Raw genomic sequence first — 21,131 nt, 5'->3', positions numbered from 1 at the left:
GAAAAATTTTGTAGAATGAAAATTAAAGAAGTTTTCGATGACTAAAAGTAGAAGTAAAATTTGCAACAAAAAGGTGAGAACAAAATTGAGAAAAAAAAATGCGATTTTCAAATTTTATTGATAACATCAATTTTATCTACCTTAAACATAAGTGAAGTATAAAAATAACATTACTTGATATTGAGTTGGACTCTCGCAAATGAAGCATGTTAATTGCAACAGTTTCAGAAAGTACAAAAACTGTGATAAATACATAAGAAAGAGAACAGAATTCAACAAGTTCAATAACTTGTTCTGAGTTTTGACGAAATTAAGGGAATCACAAATGGCTCCTAGACTGCCTTGAAGTGAAGAATGTCATTATTTGATCTTGAGATTATCCATTAAAGAAACAATGAAGCTATGATGAGTTTTGGATAGTTTAAAAATGTCTTTAAGATTTCTTTTGATTGTAATCAGGATGGAAAAAAGCTACATCAGTACATGCATGAAAAAAGAAAACATTGCTGTTTTGACATTTCTTTGCACACAAATATTACCGATCATTGATTTTCAAGAAAAAAAAAAACATTTGTAATAGAAAGAAGCTGCAAATTACTAAAAACACTGAATATTAAAACTCTAAAAGAAGTTTTCATTTTTTTTTTCAGTTAACTTGTAACTGAAATTTTAAAAAAAAACCAACATGGAGGGACTAAGGGCCTACAATTTGGTTAACTTAGATTAATGCAAAAATAGAACAGAAGTAAAAATTTGCTAAAATGAGTGGACATACTAAACCCATACCTTATTGATAAGAAAATATACTTAACAAGAAAATTTGTCAGATGATTACAAGCTATTTGCATTGGATGGCTTCCAAGATCACAATATACTTATATTTACTTTTTGTTCCTGACCAGGGTGTCAGCAAATGAATGCATCACATCTTAGGGCAAATAATGTACGATGGCGCTGCGCTCTTAATGTTCTCTGATCTTTGGCTAAATTTTTGCAGTTTCCATTGATTAGCTTAAAATGAGATGATACGTGGAGGTTGAACCAAATTTTAAAAAAAATATACACTCTCACCAAGACGAAAATTTTAAAAATGTATCTGTTTTTTCTTAAAAAGACTGGGAGGGAAAAATTTTCGTGTAATTGACACAAACTTCTATTTGACCGGAATTATTGAAGAGATAGTAACATTTTTTTGTGTGTGATTTTTGTTAAAACAACATTAAAACATTCCTCATTATTTTATAAAATTATGTGTGGCATTTAATTTACAAATTAAAGACTTACAAATAGAGCCATGTAATTTTATCCTTCGTTCATTTAAGAGTGATCTTATAGTTAATGAATCTATCATTTGTAAAGAAATTTGACAAGAAAATATGTCATCAGCCAAGTTTGACTAACTGTAGCTGCATACATGAAAAAATGATAAAGTAATATTTGAATATTAAGAGCTAATCACGACTAAACACAGCAAGGACAAAATGACAGAAGGCATGGCTATGAATGGAACGAAAATACCAAAAAGTGAACTAAATAACAAACAAAGCACCAAAATTAGGGATTTATACATAAAAAACTCCTTTTTTGGAGGCGTTAGTACCTCAAAGAAAACTTTTTGACTTTCATAATTTTTGAATAGGTGAATAAACGAAACCGAGGCTGGCGATATTTTGCCACACAAAAGTAGCCGAACAAAACAGTTGATTATTGAGTTTAAAATCTTGAATTGAAGAATAAAACACTAGAAAATTTTTAAAAATCATGACTTTCTTTCATTGAAACTGAGGTTGATGCAATCCCTGCGCAAAACAGAACTTTCACAAAAATTATGACCAGAATTTAGAGTTTCGATTATTAGATGTCATTGTTTTTTAAAATCAAACAAATCTAAGAGGGTGGTTCGGCAGTCATGAGACTTTTTTGACCTTGAGAGATTATAATGAGCATTTTTGTAAACAGCAATATAAAATTTAAGGTAAAATTTTAAAGGAATTGGCAAGATTTGGGTTTCATCTCACTCATAAAAAGACTGAAAAGTTCTTTTTCCAATGAGTAGACTTCATTACCTATTACATCTTTATTTCAGATTGTTAGTCTTTGTTAATTAGTATGCCACCTAAAATTAGACGACAAACATTAGAAATATTAATGATAGCATAAAGAATAAAATTTTTGAGTATTCAACTGATATGTCAAAGCTAACCTTTGAAATAGGTTCAACTAACTCCTTACAGAAGACGAAAAAACATTTATGCTCTGCTAACTGAAAGGAAAAAAAAAATTAGTAAAAAAAAATAAATAAATAAAAATCACCAAAGGATGAATATTTACAGATAAAGCCGCTGTATTTTACCTATGTAATAAGGTTAAAAGATTTTACTTATTTATAGCTCGACGGGTCCTAAGTCTTTCTGTCTAAAGACCAATAACTTAATTAAAGACTTTTTTTTTAAAATAAATTTTAATCGTACATTAGATGTATGTATTTGAAATTACAATGCGATTATAACACTTCAATATTCAAGTATGCAATGATACCTATGTATACATGGAATAATAATAAAGAGAGAGAGAACCATGAATTCGAGAGATTTGATTGAAAATCTTGTGTTGATCCATGAACTCAAATGTTTGTGGCTCGCAGTCTCTTAGTTCTTCTTCCAAATCTGGAAGACCATGTCTCATTTGATGCTGACTTTATCATGAGCAAAAACTCAAAATCTCTTTTTTATTATTTTCTTCTTGACCTCTAATGGAACTTAATAGAAGGGTTAATTGAACACCATTCCATCCGATTTGAATACAACCAACTTCTTGCAAAAGACATGTCATACAGAAACTATTTTCACTAGGAAAAAATTGACCTGAAGAGGAAAAAAAACACACACCAACAACGCCTTGCTGGGCTTTCCAGAAAGAACAAAGTGTGAACATTTTAAGAGTTAGTTTGCAAGCAGCTACCTGCGGACACAAAGAAAAAAGTCATGGCTTGAGAACATGCAGGTCTGTATGCAGATAGTTGCAAACTTCCTCTCAGCTATTTGACAAGGCACTGAAGAAAGATTTAAAACAAAGTTGGAATCTTGAAGCCATTTCATCCCTCTAAGTAATACTCGCAAATTTACATTTTAACTACTATTTAACATCCTTAACACAGCTGATCATTGAGAAAGAAAAACAAAATTATAATTTAATTAAAATTTTGGGGGACGGATTAATTTTACAGAGTAAAAACATTGGGATTATTTTTACTGAAAAAAATTTGGAGCAGTGAAGGCTTAAAATGAAAATTACTGAAGTCATTAGGTGGCATTAAAAATTAAAATTCATAGGAATTCTGTAATATCCACAGGATTATACTCTAACAAGTGGCTTGCGTCTCTCAAAAATTGCAATGATGGATGAAAAAGGTTGTATCTTAACATTTCATACATATTTTATGTGACAGAGTTGTTTCAGGCAATTAACTGTAATAGTCACTGATCGCTCAATGAGTTCATTGGAAAAATACATAAAAAATTGGGGGGAAAAGGTAATCCTGCATTTCTCAAAGCATTTGACTTTTTTCTAGGTATTCATTTTGAAGACACAACCTAAATAGATATCACTGTAGATATAAAAATATTAGTTACAATATTTATAGCAAACATACAAAATACAATAACAAAGGATAAAACCACAACACTTTCAAGACGGATCGTGATACCTGACATTCTTTACATTTTAGAACTGTCATCATACAACAAGTGAAATCCAGAGACGTAATCTAATTGCTCTGCTAAGAAATACATAGAAATAAATAACTGAAAAAGAAGTCATACCTTCAATTCTATGACTAAGAATGAACAAAGAAATAGTGAAAACATATTATAACAGAACAAATAGAATTGAATAAATAAGGGCAATGAACATTTTGGCCCTGCATAAACTTCAATAAGTTTTTTGAGCTTGATAAACCTTGATCATCACTTAAAACATTTCATACATTTTTCTTCTTACTCTAGGATGCAGCGTTCATTTCAGATAAAGTTTTTTTTTTTCCTTAACAGTAAATGATTGCTTTTAAAAATGACACCAAATATTGACTTATAATGGTTGAATTTTTTTAACGCAGCTTCCAGCCACAGGACGGGATTTTTGAGGACGGACGAATATTGAGAAACAAAATTTCAGAATTATCTGAAAGTAACTTGGAAACTTGGTTCATGACATGAAACAAAATTAGATTTTGTCAAATCTTTGAAAATGGACCTTGATTGAGAATATATTATTCTCTACGTTGGGTCATTGATCATCCTTGATTGATGTTTTAGACAAATACAAAAATGATAAATTTTGATAATTTAATGACAGAAAAAGGAGTGAAGAATAATTGGTCACTAACAAACCAAAACAGACACTGAAGCTCCGGCTAAAACTACTATTGACTTGGCCCTCTTTGTTGCTGGCATTAAATCTCATCAAATGGCACTTGCTTCGTACAGTCCAAATTTACGTCTGGAGCTTTTCTATGATAAAATGGAGTATTTAAAATAAAAATAAAAATAATTGCAGTATCACTGTAATTTTTTGGCTGAATTTTTGCCACAAAGAAAAATTTTGTTATTAAATCTGGCACCACTACGAGCTTTATGGAAAAATAGTTGCATTACCTCAGGCAGTCATCAAGATCTGTAAGGAATGTATCAAACTTCCATGTGCCGATTACTGGGTGCTATAGAGAAAAATACATCCTGGATACGGCAATTCGTCTGACAAAATGGACTCAAAGTACAGCATCAATCACTCATAAAATTAAGGAGGTGGAATTCCACAATAAGTGACTCAAACTAACCATGATCAGCAAGAAATCAATTAGTTCAGATGACTGCCGAGAAAAATTAAGGCCAAAACTCCAGGAAACGAACCTCACTTGAAATTTTGGCACCCATTTACAAACAATTAACAAGTATGACTAAGAAAGAATGAAAAAATGTGCACGCCTTGAACACCACTGTACATAAGAGGACCAATTAGAAGCTACCCCGTGATCCAAGAGCAATTGAGTACACAATTAGTGAGTCCGTAAATATTGAGTGAAGTAAAAATTAAAAATAAAATATAAGTGAATACAGGGAAGAGGCGCTGAGGTGATTAATTCTTGGACATAATAGCACAGTATTTTGAATGAGATTATTACTTTCTTTATCTTGTTTTAAAAATGAAGATCATCCACAGCTTTATCAAGGAATGCTAGTAAACAAGCACACACATTAAAAAAAAAAAAAAAAAAAAAAAAAAAAAAAAAAAAAAATCCTTTGAGTTTATAAATGCAACAAATAAAAATACAACTCAATTAATCATGAGAGTTGGGTCAGATGGAGAATTGAGATATAAGTATTGTCTGATTGGCTTTTGAATTTTAGAAATTTTGTTAATGCAGATTTAGTGCCAATATGAGGATGAAGGAATTGCCTGGGAAACTCAGAAACACGAGGGGGGGACTTTTTCCAAATGAGAAACCAAATAGCTTCCCCTCTTGGACTGGTGAGGATCATTTAAGTGGGGAAGGGGGGGGGGCTTACAGAAAATCCGAAAGATGGTACAAGTTCCGGGGAAAATAGTGCAACCATCATATGGTTTTTGGAAGAGTAGACATTCCTAATAAACTAAATGGACTTTTTATCAGAACTCTTTTATCAATTGAACTTGTTTCCTTTAAAAAAAAAAAAATGAATTTTGAGATCGAAAACTGATAATTTTTGCCATCTAACCAATATGCAAACTAATTACTTTTTTTTAAAACATTAATTTGCTGGCAAAAATGAGATTGAAGCGTTCAGCATCTAGCACAGGATAGCATGAATTTAATGTGTTATTAGATTTGATACATTAAACAGACGAATAAGGAATTTCCAGTTCTTTTGGTGAGATACACAAAAAAACAAAAACAAAAAAAGATCAATAATGCTACAGATTAGTAGATTCATCAAGTACCACATTACTCTTATCAAAATGCTTTAAGGGAAACTGATGGTGAGTATCTGAAGTTTCAAAGGGACCTACTAAAAATAGAATAATTAATAAATATGATACAATATCCACAATTTGACAAAAATATTCTTCAATTGCAATTATTATTAATTTTTTTTTTAGGGGGGGGGGGTCAAATTTCTATTTATTTCTGGAGTGCAGAGTCCAAAAGACACAACAAGAGCCACATACTTTTTTTTAACATTTTTTGTTGGAGCAAAGTGACGGAACTAAAGACTTACACCTGGTGAAAGAAATCTGAAATTTGGTGATTCCAAAATCTCTTATTGTTTTGTTGGTTTTTTTCTTAAACTTGAGGTTCTTTGTGCCCACTTCATCAGCTTTAGTGCTTCAAAGAAAAATGTTGCATTAAGGATAATCAAAAGTTATATCCTGGACCCTTCAAACAAAGTGGCATGCACGTATAAATACACAAATAAATCAATAAATAAAATTAATAACACGGATAAAAAGTCTATTTTTAGGAGGTAAAAACATAATTGCACTATGATTAATACTTACAAAGTTGATGATCCTCGTAACAGAGTAAAACTGCAAGCTGGGTATTTCTTTCAGACATTATCCAGATTCATTATGATTAAAAAAAAGAAAAATAACTCAGATGGACCGAGTTCTCTGAGCAGGAGAAGGGAGGATGCATCCTTTCACATTTACTTGGAAAATATTTGAGTTGTAGTCAACTTGCTAAAAAAGGGGTCTAAATGAACCCAAGGGGCGTAAAACATGTCTGCCATATTTTTTTTCTTTCCTCTGTTTCTGGTCAGCTTAATTTTTTGACAGGAATTAAAGCTGAGATCTTTCTAGCTGATGCTAGTGATCACAACAGAATTTGCAATTAGAATGACTTCAGAAAGTCAGACGCGAGTAATTTAATTGCTAAATCACTAAGATTTAAATGCAAAAACTGAATAAAAAATCAAATAAGTACCAACAAATTTGCTATGTTATTAAAAATCGTTACCTTAAAATTACTTGATAAAAGCAAGAACTGACTTATTAACCCAGATTATAAACAAAAGTTACAACTTTTAGAGCTCCAGGTTGCTCAGAGTAACTTTATTCTAAAAAAAAAAAAAACCAGAAGTTCATTCTGGACCTTCGGCTTTGAGACATGCTGAGACTAGTAAAAGTAGTTATCTAATTTAAAACTTGGCCACAACCAGTGAGGAGTAAAAAATCTTATATACACTCATATTTTATGGCTTTATGTACAACTGCGAAGATAAACTTGACAGATGTAGAGATTTCCTGACAACTGTGGGAAATTTTAGGAGGAAAAACTTTGAGCTTGGCAAAGAACACTTTGCCAAAAAATGTCCTGGACAGAGTCCTTCCTGGGAGGGCTGCAGAGGGTATAGAGACGGAATTTAAAATGCTAAAGTTTACGGTTCCCGAAGGGTTATGGTTTAATAGGGAACAGTGGCAGTTAGGGGTGATAGAGCGCCAGAGAATGCTGTAAAGCAATGGACATACATATGACTCGGAACCCCCTTGTAAGTTTCAAAGAACCCTTTCTCCCAGAATCTTATGTTTAAAAAAGCCTTGCCCAACTCTAATTTCAAAGTACGTTCAGTACTTTTGCACTAAGTAACGATTGGCTTTATAATTTTTAATATCTTAGGCGAGTGAAAAACCTTGCTGATAGTTATTGATTGACAGTTAATTGTCTGGAGTACAACTACGGCTAGTGGACTGATCCTGTTTCCGGAATGAAGACAGCGACCTGGAGCGAAACCTCACAACCATATGCTATAAATAGTCACGCCGAGGTCTCTGTTTGTTGGCTGGTGGCCGGCGGGCATTCCTAATCTCGCGGTCCAGCTCAAAATCCTCTAGTCGCTGATTAAGGTGTATCTTTTGTTGGACTGCCAGTCTCAATAGTTGATTCAAAGTTTTCTTCTCCTCTTCAGCTGCTGCTAACTGGTGTTTAAGTTCATCCACTTGCGTTGCATATTCTTCGCAACGGGCGGCAAACATTGCCCTTAGACCTTAAAAAGAGATGTTCTCCATTAGATCAAACTGAATCAAGTAAGAAAATATACGTCACAGGGAAGACTATGAATTTGATTAGAGGCTCACCCCCACCATTCTGAAGAAGCCTCAGATACAAACTAATATTGCTATAAACGAGCTTGACAGATAGGAAATTTTAGGGGGAAAAACCTTTGGACTTGATGGACAGATGTGTTGCCAAAGAAGGTCCAAAACTAGGTTCCTCCTGGTAGAGACGCACAGGGCATGCAACGAGATGGAATAGGTACTTAGAGATTGGAAAATTTTGCTTTCATTTTTCCCCGATTTCGCCGTAATTTTTGTGGCGCTTTTTGCGTTTGACAGCTTAAAATAAAGCTTTTAATTTGATTTAACAAGCCATCGCTCAGTCTCTCTCTCTAGTTCTATTTTACAGAGGCACTTTAAGACTATTAATTTTTTCTTGATTAAAAATATCTGTTGCCAAATTTTTAAAAGCGCTTTCTATCAATATGTGTCTGTCTACATTTGTACATGATCTCATGTTAAAATTAACTGAGGTTATGTTTAGCTAGTAGCCAATAAGCAAAGTTTTGTTCAATAATTGTTGACAAAATCCTTAAACAATTTATGAAATACGTCATGAAAACAAAGTTTCGTTCTCTGGTTGTGATTAGATGGGCGTCGCTTAGCCTTTCCTGCCAAATCGCCCGTAATTAAGTGTAATTTAATTTACGTCAATCGTTTACAATTTCATAAACGTACTCAGGACCACATTATCGAACATGTTGACGTGTCTGGTTAGAGAGTGAAACTCATCAACAGTTCTGTAAACAGGCCACTGGGCTCTGAATAGTTGATGAAAATAAAAACTTCGTTAACACGCAGGACAACAGTTTACGGATTTTGTTGACAGTTGACGAAAAAATTTGCTTACAGACGACCAATGCTCAGGAACAACTCTGAAAAAAAGCGCCGCAAACTTCATCTGGCACGCGGACATGCATAATTTTCACGAAAATTTACGGATTTCGTCGAATTTGCGCGATTTGGCGTTGAATCCGGAAAATGACCGATTTTGGGTTATTTCGTTTTATATTTTCGTCATCAGGGGGTTATGATCAATGCTTCTGTCTAGTTTCCAGATTCTTCAGCACATTTTAAACAATTTGCGGCAACATTTTCCAATCTCTAAGTATGCTATTTAGGATGCTAGAGAATTGGAATGCTTTAGAATTTAGAATGCTAGAGTATGTATAAGCTTCCCAAGAGGTTATGGTTTGGGGGGTGGCATGCTAGATTTGATGAGAATTGTCAGCTGATCAATCAATTAATTTAAAAGAAGACCATTAATGAAGGCATTTTTTTTTTTCTTTCTTTCCTTTTTGAACAACGCTGGGATGCCCAAAGTTTTCATTTTTAATGGAAAAGGAAGTCCTTAAAAAATGCAGCCATCCTTAATCATTGAAAGATTCTAATGTGTTCTTGAATTCCTTCTAAATCTGTTTCCACACTCAGCAATATGCAAAAAATTCTGACTTTTAAATTGAGATCAGATAATGAGATCACAGATCACTATGAAATTATCACTGGCTGTTTGACAAATTTTTTTGATTCCTTTTTGATACCTCTTTCAGAAATTTTAAAAGGAGAAATACTTATTCCTTTATTTTTTTCTCACTTTTAGAACCTAGTAGAATGAGTACCTGACGTGTTACTTACTTGAAAAAGTTGCTTGTTCCTCTTTCAACACTCTAAGTTCGTTTCGCATTTTCATCATAGTTTCAGAGACAACAGATTTTTCCGTATCATACTTAGATTTTAGGTTGTTCAGAGCATCTTCGGCTGTTTTCTTATTTGATTTCAACACTGTTCGCAAAGTTGCTATTTGTTCACGTTTTGTCGATAACAACGACTTCAGTCTTATGATTTGTTCAGTGAGTTCATTCACTTCTTCATTGTTTTGATGAGATGCAGCTAAAAATAAAGGAGGAAAACAGAGAATTTCATTAAAAAGCTGAAAAAATTTAAAAGAATTCCTTAAGCTAAAAAACAACACAATACCCCTGGATATTTTCTGTACAGAGAAATTCATAGATACTAATTTCGCTAGAAATAAAATTTCCGATCATTCTGCCTTTAAAAAGTTACTCTGACATCAATCGTTCTGAAGTTACAAGGATTCAAAATTGGGGGAGATGGAGGGGCCCTTTGTTCTGAGAGGGCTCAGATTTTTGGAGTCTATGTCTGCATTGTAAATCTATAGGGTAGAGATAATTCCCTGAAAATTTCATGCACCCTTCCAGCACAATTCTAGTAATTTTTTATGGTTATCGGCTCCATCATTCGAAATGATTTCGAGCAATGACCTGAAGACAATAGAGTCATTCTGCTCTTAGTAGGAGATGAATCAATAAATAACAGGATAGTGGAATAATGTCAATAAAGAACAGGACCTTTCAAAACCAACTTTCTTAATCTTTAACTTTTGCTCCTACTTAAAATAAATTCAAAGCCAATTTTCATTTTCAATAAATATTTAATGCTCTTTTAAAAAGATGAATCAATTCCTGAGCTCTTTTTTGTGCCATGATGTGCATGGTTTTAACTTTTTGGAGATCGTATGAAAGAGTAGGCATTTGATTGGGATGAGGAGAGATAGAAGGGGAATGTAAAATTTTACCTTCAAATGGAGCGTTCCTGGGTTTGTTCTTGGTGTTATCAATAGTGGTTGATATTGCAGTTCGTATATGCTTTACTTGGTCCAAAATGGTTTCAGAGTGTTTTATAATACTCGAGACTTCTGATATTTTCTGGAGGTCTTGGATTATGGCTTCCGATTTGACCTGGGAGCCAACAGTGCTTGTTTCTTGTTTCACCTCATCAGAAATATTTTCGCTACCTGAAAATTCAAGATAGCAATATATGGAAACCAGTACAATAATTTGATTTTTAGCTCTTAATATAATAATAGTGATGAAAATTCGGCAAATTTTCGTGGCAATACTTGGAAACACAGCATACCTGTGAGCAAAAAACCGTACCGTGCAAAAGGTGTGACACTCTCAGCTTAATTTCTTCAAATCTGGTGACTTAAGATTTACTGTTAGGAACTGAATAAATAAGCAAAATTACAGTCACTATCCAGACAGTCCAGCCCATGGCTAAAGTTGAGATAAATTAGGATCAATTAGGATAGTTGGCATTGTAAGAAATTTTCTCCATCTAGTCTTCCTATTTTTAATGCTCCAGATTTTTCTCATTATAAAAGGAGACTGTACAAACAAAGCAATTTAACTGATAAGCAAATTAAGAGGGCAAAAATATAAATTTCCTGCGCACTCAAATTATAAGTCTTGAGGATTGCATTCATTGTGAACTGGCCAAAGTTTACTTAAACATTTTCAGACTGTAAAAATTTCCGAGAAAACTTATGAAATTTATAGTACAGATGAGCTACTGTGCTTTTTTTTCCTAAATATTTTTAGTAGTGCACTTAAAGATCAGGTGGAGACATAGTGATCTTCATCCAGTAGCAGAAAGATTTGAACACCAAGACATGAAATCAATCAAAAATTATCTTACCCTCTCCGTGTTTTTCATGGTCTAAGATGACCAAAGATGGAGTTTCACCATTTACAGCACACAAATGGTGATACAATTGAGCCAGGTCATCAGTGACTGATAGAAAACTATTCTGAGCTGTACTGAAAATACTTTCAACTTGAGATGTGAAATAGTGAACATTTGATTCCAATTCCAAAGATTTTTGCTGAGCTGCTAAAACCTACACAAGATGAAAAGAACACATTATAACATTATTATTGAAACATATCACTAAATACTTCCAACTTGGGGGTGTTGAGTCACTTCTTCATATAATTAAATTCATCTATTTTCGATATCACCATGATGAGAATAACACTTGCACATCTTTGAGGTCCAGAATGTACAGGATGGATGACTTTTATACAAAAATAATTTTAAGAATCATCCATCTTTTAAGTTTGGGACTTTTGAGAGGTGTAAATGTTATTCTTGATAAAGCTATAATATGATGATAAAGCTAGTTCTGAGCTTATTTACAGGCTTCTTAATCCTATCAAAAATTTAAAATCCATATAAAATATTTTGTAAGGATTAAGGAGAATTGTCTTTTGTGTTGGTGTTTTTTCCAGCCTTACAGAGAGGTAAAACTTCAAGTATATTTTCTTCAGTTCCATCCCAACATCACTTGGTCCCTCCCTTTTTGAGAAACACTCTCCACTTGTATACCTTGTTCTTTAGCTCCGTTATTTCCGTTTTCAGTTGGAAGTTAGTGTCTGGATTGTCAAGGTTTTTGATCAGCTCATCTAAGTCTGCCTGAATTTTGGCAGCCTCTTGTTCAACGAGAATGAACCATTGAACATTTTGCAGTATCACAGGATCCAATTTTTGTTCAGAATCCTGAAAAGAAAAAAGTTCTAGGTAAAAAAACTGGAAAAGAAATGTGATATAATTATTTAGTACAGAGCTAAGTTCTTGATGGTCATTAATAGGAAATTGAGGAGAGAGGATTAGAGGCTCTTAGTGAAGGAGTAGGAGAAGAGGCGGTAGTTTGAGACTCACTGGGGGCAGATCTCACATGCAAGAATCTGCACAATTACATTATTTTGTGAAACACTTAAAAATAAAACAGGTACTAGAATAAAATGTTGGGATAAGAGCAAAAAAATTTACAATTATTTAAAGAGCCTAAAGTGAACAAGAAGTGAAAGTTGATGATTAATAAGAAGATTAAAATTTCTTAGTAATTTTTTTAAAACATCAGAGTGTCTGAGGTAAAATAAATAAAAAAGCGTTGACAAACCTCTTTAGCACTGTTGATTTTCTCTTGAGCCTTCTTTGTGAGGCTGTCAAGAGAACTGATGTATGCATCTAGTTTTGTTATCCTAGCGACAATGTTTTCTAATAGTTTGTGATTATGGTCTGAGGATGCCTGTGCTTCCTTGAACTTTTGAACTAATGATGTTTTTTCAGTTTCCACCTGAAAAAAAAAAAGAGAATCAATCAAATATTCTTGGAGAAAATGGTTCTTCTCACCAATAAAGCAAGTAAAAAGATTAGGGTGAGTTTAAAAAAAATTTTCATTTAAAAATGCGGCCAATGAGAGAGCACATCATAAGAACATCCTGAGTATTCAAAATAGACTGACAATATACATTCGAAGAGGATTATCGTGGAACCTACCAGCTCTAGTTGTTTCTCCAGTTTCTTGATTTCATTCAAATGAATTTCGCTGAAAAGGTCAACTTGTTTGTTGTCTGGGGAGGCCAGGTCCATTTTTAAGTCGGCTTCAATTGTCTGTAAAGAAGGCAGCTCATCTTCTTCATCACTGCCCATTGGATGGTCTTCAGTCATGCCTACAATGTACAAAACCAGCGATGACATAAAGAGCTCTCAATAAAGAAACAGTGGAAATTTCACTGTTCTAGTTTGGATCTAGTGAAGAGGTAATACTAACTACCTATTGCTTGATCAAAACAAGATTCAGACCAGTTGGAGCTGATGGATTAGGAGCAAACACTTAGAATTTTTAGTTTACACATTCCACTCAGTTATGATTTAAAAAAGATGGGAGTGACTAACATTGATGTTACAAAAGAAGATGAGACATTGGTGATGAGCAAGAATAGCCAGATATTATCCAACAAGGAATGACAAAATTTCCTGTGAGTTTAAAACATCAAACTACTCTTCACTTAAAATTAACAATGTAAAACATCACCAGGTAATTTTCTTTTGATGTTCGAGACACGTAAAAGTAGATTTTTCTGCATTTTCTTCTAGCACAATTTTGCTTGAGAGGTGAGAGTGTGTATAACTTCTAGTTTGGAATGAATCGGCAAGTGAGGAATCAGTCACAATTAATTGTGTAGACCCCACTTTTGATAATGGTCCCTCTGATTTAGTTCATTGAAAAATTGTAGCCTTGAGTTTTATACAGAGGGGAAAAAAGAACAAAATTAAAGGGAAATAAATGGAAAATGAGTATCGGGCATACCTCTCAAGCTGAAAGCTAAATTGTTCAAGTTGAAGATTGACTCATTGTTAAGTCTGTGATCCAGTTCTTTTTTCATTGCAAATTTTGCCTCCCTCTCCATCTGAAATTAGATAAAGGAACTTTTAATGAAACAATGCAAGAAAATAACAGTTAAATAGTAAGCAACCTCATTGGTCTGCTGGTTAAGGCAATTGGTCAGTTGTGCTGGTCATAAGAGTTGTGTTTTGATGTTTGATTCTTGTAAATTAGCTAAAAATAATAAGCTCTGTCCAAACAGCAACTTTTTACATTCAATATTAACTGAGATATGAAGCTTTGAAAGATTCGATTTATGATGTCATCCACCATGGTAGTGACACCCTCGGTTTCTTTCACCTTGCTTTCATCAGTCGGTGTGACGCCCACTTGCACTGGTTATTCAACATGTAACTCGGATGAAAGCAAGGTGTAAGAAAGCAAGGGTATGACTACCGCGGTGGATGACGTCAAAAATCCAGTTTTTTCAAAGTGCGATATCGCCATTAATACTTAAAGTAGAAAGTTGCTGTTTGGACAGATCTTCATATTTTTAGTTGATTGACAAGAATCGAGCATCAAAACACAATTCTGGGACTCGCGCAACTGACCCATTCGCTGCCAAGTTCAATCCTCACAGGTGACAGGTTTTAAGAGCACTTACATCATCATGGCCATGAATGACATGCCATCAATATATTCAGAGCGCACTGTTACAATTGAGTTGTTGATCATTCCTGATGATAGTAATTGTTGACACTACCGATCTATGAAAAAACCGAAATAACTGAGTCCAACTTTGGTGAGGGTATGGTCATATTTTAAAAGTCTGTTTGGTTACATCTGCATCAATTGTCAAAACTCATCACTCCTCAATTTTGAGCCACCTCTGGGCCATGACCAATTTAAAGCTTTAAAGATACTTCCCAGTAGCTTAGTAGTGATGGCTCTCAGGCCTAATAGATTACTTAGAGTTGGGCAGCAGGATCTAACTTCAGGATGCTTGACACTTGACAGCAGTAAGCCAGTTGCTTAGATCCCAAAGTAGGCCAGTCAGTATGGCCACTTCGTCCCTGCAGCAATCCAGCAGCATCTCCTGAACCTCATTTTTTGTGTGATTTTGACCTTTCTTACTCATTTAATGATTCTCAAAAAGTTGAAAGACTAGGTGAAAGCTTTGTGACACAAAATATCTACAATCTTCTTTCAAAGTGAGTAGATCATTGATTTGTTTCAATTTTCAGCAATTGAGTGAAAAAGTTAAAGAAATATTTAAGGATATAGTTGGTTAATTTCTGATTTTGACTATGGAGTCTCAAAAATAATTGAAGAGGTATTGGAGTTAAGGAGACATCATAGGTCGTCCCACCTTTTCGGGCTTAGGGGTTTAAGGAAAGTTAAATGTATTTGAGAAACAAGCAATAAATCTGTCATAAAATACATTTTCTCACAATCTGCAACTTCTGCTTATGAAACTAATTACCTGCAAAGATTCCAAGGCTTCCTCCAACTTCTTCTCAATGATAGCCTTTATTTTTATCAAATCTTCGACTTGATTCTGAAGGACTAACACATCTTCTTGCAGGCGGCGATTTTCATGCTTTGCCCCTTCAAATTCCACCTGATGAAAGAAATTTAAAACAAATTTAATAAACAGAGGAGAAAGTGGAGATCACTGTTGAAAACAATTTTGCACATTACATCAATATTGATCAAAACGTGATTGTGAAGAGCCAGGCTTGTATTACATGTCGGACCATAATATTAGAATCTTTCACACTTTTGAGGCTCTCATCAAGGAAAAACAAAATGCTTCCCTTGTACCTAATCTACTTTTCTTTATTCATCTTTCGATGCAGGAGTTCTAACAAATAAATTACGAAACCAAATCTGCATCAAAAGACAGCTGAAACAATTTACAAAAGACAGGAAGATGGTCATCAATTTAGTATTTGCAAGGATATATTTATTTATCATTTTGTTTCATAATATGACTAAGTGGTTAAGTAGAATATAAAAGTAGTCCAGAATATCAAAAATAAAATGTTACATTACTTGTTATTTATTTTCCTTTAGTTTTCTTGAGGCTCATGAAATTATTGTCTTAATTATAATAACAATAAAAAAATTATACTTTTAGAAGATTGTATGAGAAATTCTAGAGTAACAAATATGAAGTATAATCTGAGGATTTTGATACTTCATTTAAATTTTTACCATATTGATTAAATAACTTTAGAGTCTAGAATGAATGATAAGTTGCGTTTCTTAAAAAATAATGATTTATATCTTTCCTTTGTAGCATGGTAATGTGCTAACATGTTCTCAGAATGCGATAGAGGGAAAACAAACCTGAGATGATTTCAGAAGAGAGACTTGCTTTTGAAGCGTGATATTCTCTTCTTCAAGTTCTGAATACTCTGTATTTAACCTAGTCTCCCTGAATTTGAAATCCCGTAGTTCTGCGCGTAGTTCTTTCCTTTCAGCCTCCAGTTTGTCTTTTTCTTTATTGATATCATTATTATCTTGAATAATTCGATCCCTCTCTTCTTGAACTCGTTCAAGTTCCATACGAAGCTGGAAGAAAAATTTAAAAAAATTGATTACATTTGTAAAAACAGAACAAATCTAGATAGTGAGTACAAACGACAGGATCCTTCGGCTCTCTAAAATTAAAACTGAGACTAATTACATTATAGTTCTTATGTTTTCTCTCTCCGAAAAAAAAAAAAAAAAAACCCAGAAAGAGCAGGAGGGGAAGTAAACAGAGAAGGAAAAAAATTGAACTTAAGGTTGAGTGCAACTCATTTGCACTGCATTTGTTCACAGCTTGATGTAAGAGGGGGAAAGAGGAGAGCTTTGTGTGGGCAATGTGATTGATACAACCTATCTTCATATCACAGGGAACGATTATATGCCAAAAAGGACTCATGAGAATGTGCCTATCTAGAGACAAAAGTAATTCACTGGGTGACCAGCTCCTGGAAAATTTCTTGATGGAAATTTTTCAAAGCAGCTGCTCATGCTAAGTTTCCTTAAAACCAGAATAAAGACGAAACTCGGAAAGTTAAGTGTGATACAAGGTTTCCCAAGAAATCCACATACACTAGTATCTCTACAACTGTTTCTTAGCAGGTTGAACTTGAGACTAACAGTTTGACAAGCCTTAGCCAAGAGTAAAGCTCTATGCAGGACTAGAGAACCCAATACGGCTTGAGTGACTCCTTCCCAACTAGGAGATGTATACCTCTAAGATTTTCCAGCCCATGGCCCGCATTGACTTGCTTTACATACAGACTGTACTTCTGGTTGCAAGTGTATAACCGATCATTGTCAATATATTCATTGACCTAGTCTAGCATCTCTGGCTGATGCCAAGTTTTTAAACAATATCCTTAATTGCATGGAAAAATTCAGAGTCCTCATACGGTATAATACCTCCCAGATTTTGAAAAGTCAACTTCTTGGTTCAACCTCTGACAAGACATGCATTTTTTTGTAGATCACTATTAAAATTTACCTGTCTTTGCTCATTTTCCAAGTCAATGATAGTCGAGTTTAAGGACGTTTCTCTGGCAGCTGATTCGGAGAGCAAAGATTCCTCTTGTTCGATGCCTGATATTGTAGTGACTCTGTGATTTGTCTGGAACTTCGCTAATGCCTGAGGAATCAAAAAGAAAAAAAAATCAATAGTTGAACTGATGAATTTGTTCATAGGTACAGCTATCTGAGAACGATTAACTAAGTAGTTAAAAAGACTAAGAAGAAAAAAAAAGGTAAGTTTCTTTCTGCATTTTATTTTAGGCACCCTCTAGGTACAATAAGATGTTTGGAAATGGAATCCTTTGACGCCATGCAAGCGAATGAAGAGCCCCCATATCCAGCAAGCGCATTGTTGTGGATTTAAAAGTGCATAAAGTTTGTAAACAACATTTTCGTTTGAATTATTCAAAGTTTTTGCTGCCACTGTCATTTATTTTGATAAAAATTTCTTAGAGGTGTCGTCAGATAAGTTGGCCATTGTTCATTTTCCGTTTGCAAGCGCAGACCACGAATTTAGGCATCTGCATAGACCGAGTTCCCTACTATCCATCTTGAAAACATCCGTCTCATGATCATATCGTAAAAAAACTACTCATCAATTATGATCTGCGACTTTTATGTGGTTGTGCTTTCTTTGTGGCTAGAAATTGAAGTGTTACGAGGTTTGAAGGTATTAAAAAACCTATCCAAGCTTGTGTTCTCGCTTCTGCCAGAATCAGATATTTTTATGTGAGTAGTAGTGACACAAAAACGCCTGTAAACCAAACTTAAGCGATGGCCAACTTATCTGACGACACCTCCATTCCCGTGTTTTCATTCGAGCGGTCAGCTTCTATTTTTTGGTGTCTCACAGTACTACTACTGTGCCAATTAGAAGGTCAGTTTTCCTCCTCTTTGGTGTCAGTGGCTCTCATGAATTTGAATATGGCAGGCGTCAAAATAACAAAAAAGAAAAATCCAGTGGTCTAGCGGCCTCTAGAGCTCGCTGGATTGCTGGACAACTCACAAGTCTTGCTACTACTTGCCAATCGCCCAGCATGAGTTTATTAATGCTTCTGATGTTCTAATGCTTTACTAAGGCCGCTGAGCAACTTAATAGGTAGTTGGCCAAGATTGAGAATGCAGCTCTGAAATTTACTGCTCAAACTATTCCGAGCCCCACCCTCAATTGAGGGCTTTTTCATTTAAATTTGTATGAGTCTTGCAATGCTGCTAAGATTGTGCAATTTTATTTGGGTTTTTGCAGTAGATGAAATTCATTCAAAGTTTACTTACGTCCTGGAGATAGTGAGGAAAACCTCACAGCAGATTTGGGGAAAAATTAATGGCAGAACTGTCTGGTAAGTAAGTTGCTTACAACTTGAGAAGTAGAAGTTGCACAATCTTAGCAGCACTGGAAGTCTCTTACGTCCCTCTACCGAAAAATGCCTCAATTGATTGCATTAGCCAAAGGGTACAGCTCGAAACTAGGTAAAATGTGTTATGTTGAGCCCCCTTAAAAATTAAGCAAGCTCATGATAAAATGCATCAGTACGCTTTAGATGTGCATTAATACGGTATCTCAGAGCTGAATACATCACTGTCTGAGTAGAAAGATTCATACCCAATTTTGACACATTACATGCTTGACTGAAAGGTTCGATTGAGTGATGAACTCCCAGAAATCCAGGACTAAATATCTATATCAGGTACTTATCATGATAACTCTATTCCCAGAAAATTTGCAGACACATCCTGAGAGGGGGCATGAAATGGACCACCTTACGCAGAAAGGAACCAAGCCACATCAGCTACTGCAAAATTTGATGGGGCAATTTAATTTTGTACATGAAAACGGCTATGCAGATTTTTGTGCTTTCAGTGAATTTTCTGCTTTAGAACAAAAGCAAATTCTTTGTAGTTTTCAAAGCAATTCGCACAAACGTTCTCTTGTTAAAAATTACCCGGTTAAATTTGGCAATAGCTGATGTGGCTTAGTTCCTTTCTGCTAGACGCGATCCGAATGTCGTATTATTCATCTACCTACTAACCTGCTGTGTTATCTCCAGATCATGCTTAGCATTTTCGTAGGAGGTCTCCAATTCCTCGCACTTCAGCAAAAGGCACTGTTTCTCTTCAAGGAGTCCCAATCCATACTTTGCTGACTGAATCTTCTCGCTGACAGCTTGATCAAGCTCATTGTGCAAGCGGTCGATCTCCTGCTTCAGCTCAGCCACCGTTGGCTCCGTCTCCATTGTGGAATGATTGAGGATATAATGGATTTGAGACTTTATTTCACCATTGAAGGGAGAAAATATAGCATATTTGTGCAGTGACTTAACTGCAAATTGCGACGAGAATTCCGGAAACTATAGATAGAGAGGTGTGTAACAGACTGAAGAGAGCAAAAGTAGGTTACCCCACTACTGCCACGAAAATAAACTACATACTCGTGGGCACGGTTGATGAGGGGACGTAATAATAATAAAAAGCTTATAAACTATACACGACAATGATTTAAATACACAGCAATCCACGTTTGATTTAAGGGGAAAATCTCATTGATTCGATTCGGGGAAAACTACAATTTAGTACCATCCATGATGGCGGATAATGTTTATGAAAGACAGTTTGCTCGTATTACCGACAAAAAATATCTTTCTTCAAAATTCAATTTCCACAAATATTTTAAGCTTCCTCCATGTATAGCAATTGAGATGGATTTCCAAAATTTGGGAACACTTTTGATCATATTTAATGAAGAAAATGTAATTTTTCATGTTTATTGTGTTTATTCGAAGACATGAAAATTATTATTCTTTTAAACAGAGAATTTCTTGATTTGTCTACTTTCACCTTGGTCAATTAAAAATTTCCCGCCACATCATAGCAAGCAAGATGCTGCACAGTACGGCCCTCTGTGGACAAAATTCAAAAATTCACACTCGACACCTAAACATTTTTTTTGGAGTTAGTCATCTTAAAAATATTTCTGACTTACAATGATGGTAAATTTCAAATTTTTCACATAAAACTACTTGAAATTTGGGTAGAAAGTGGGCAGGAAATGGATCAAGAATCACTGGTCCATAAGAAATACACGGGAAAAAGATGTAAACTTCAAATGAAGATTTCTCCCATGGAGCGCAAAATGCTCTGGGTTGTTAACATTGTCTTAATCCTCAGATATCCAACTTCAATTCTACCAAAAAGATCTTGCGACTTTTCGTGACTGACAGTGATATTTAAAGTTAAGTAAAGTTTGGGTGTTTCATGTCGCTTTTACATTGTTAAAATATAGGGCTAATTTCAAGGTTGCCAACTTCAAATGAATTTTTCTTAAAAAATACGCAAAGAATTCTGAATTATAACATTTCTTATTCCTTGAGTGTTTTACTTTGATAGTGCCAATGGATTTTCCTACGTCAATGTTAGTATATTCATTATATAGAGTTAAGAGTCTTTTACCAATTCTTGTCCGCATCCTCCATAAGGATGCCGCACTGTGTGCTGTATCGATGGTGAAACTATCAGACCTATCTCATTT

General features: G+C 34.5%; 1 protein-coding gene across 1 annotated transcript; it reads right to left on the bottom strand.

Annotated features, from left to right (window-relative positions):
* Window positions 1-99: 99 nt before the first annotated feature.
* BicD (Microtubule-associated protein Bicaudal D) lies at window positions 100-20,193 on the bottom strand. Its single transcript, XM_019049239.2, has 12 exons — window positions 19,636-20,193; window positions 17,583-17,723; window positions 16,415-16,639; window positions 15,546-15,683; window positions 14,048-14,147; window positions 13,234-13,406; window positions 12,854-13,030; window positions 12,280-12,450; window positions 11,590-11,791; window positions 10,688-10,906; window positions 9,727-9,981; window positions 100-8,021 (listed from the first exon to the last, which is right to left on the bottom strand). The coding sequence occupies exons 1-12, from the start codon at window positions 19,837-19,839 to the stop codon at window positions 7,783-7,785; spliced, it is 2,244 nt and encodes a 747-aa protein (XP_018904784.2). The 5' UTR covers window positions 19,840-20,193; the 3' UTR covers window positions 100-7,782.
* Between the last annotated feature and the right edge of the window lie 938 nt (window positions 20,194-21,131).

Source organism: Bemisia tabaci, chromosome 1 (genome assembly GCF_918797505.1).
Source record: "Bemisia tabaci chromosome 1, PGI_BMITA_v3".
NCBI classification, from domain to species: domain Eukaryota; kingdom Metazoa; phylum Arthropoda; class Insecta; order Hemiptera; family Aleyrodidae; genus Bemisia; species Bemisia tabaci.
The sequence above is the reverse complement of the archived record's forward strand: the minus strand, read 5'-3'. Positions and strand labels throughout refer to the sequence as shown.

Bases quoted from the DNA above. Each gene is read 5' to 3' on its own strand.
- BicD (XM_019049239.2), bottom strand. From the start codon at position 19,839: ATGGAGACGGAGCCAACGGTGGCTGAGCTGAAGCAGGAGATCGACCGC. The intron at 10,907-11,589 runs GTAAGATAATTT...TTGAATTTTCAG, and splicing joins CCATGAAAAACACGGAGAGG to GTAGCGAAAATATTTCTGAT. The intron at 9,982-10,687 runs GTAAAATTTTAC...CTTTATTTTTAG, and splicing joins CAGGAACGCTCCATTTGAAG to CTGCATCTCATCAAAACAAT.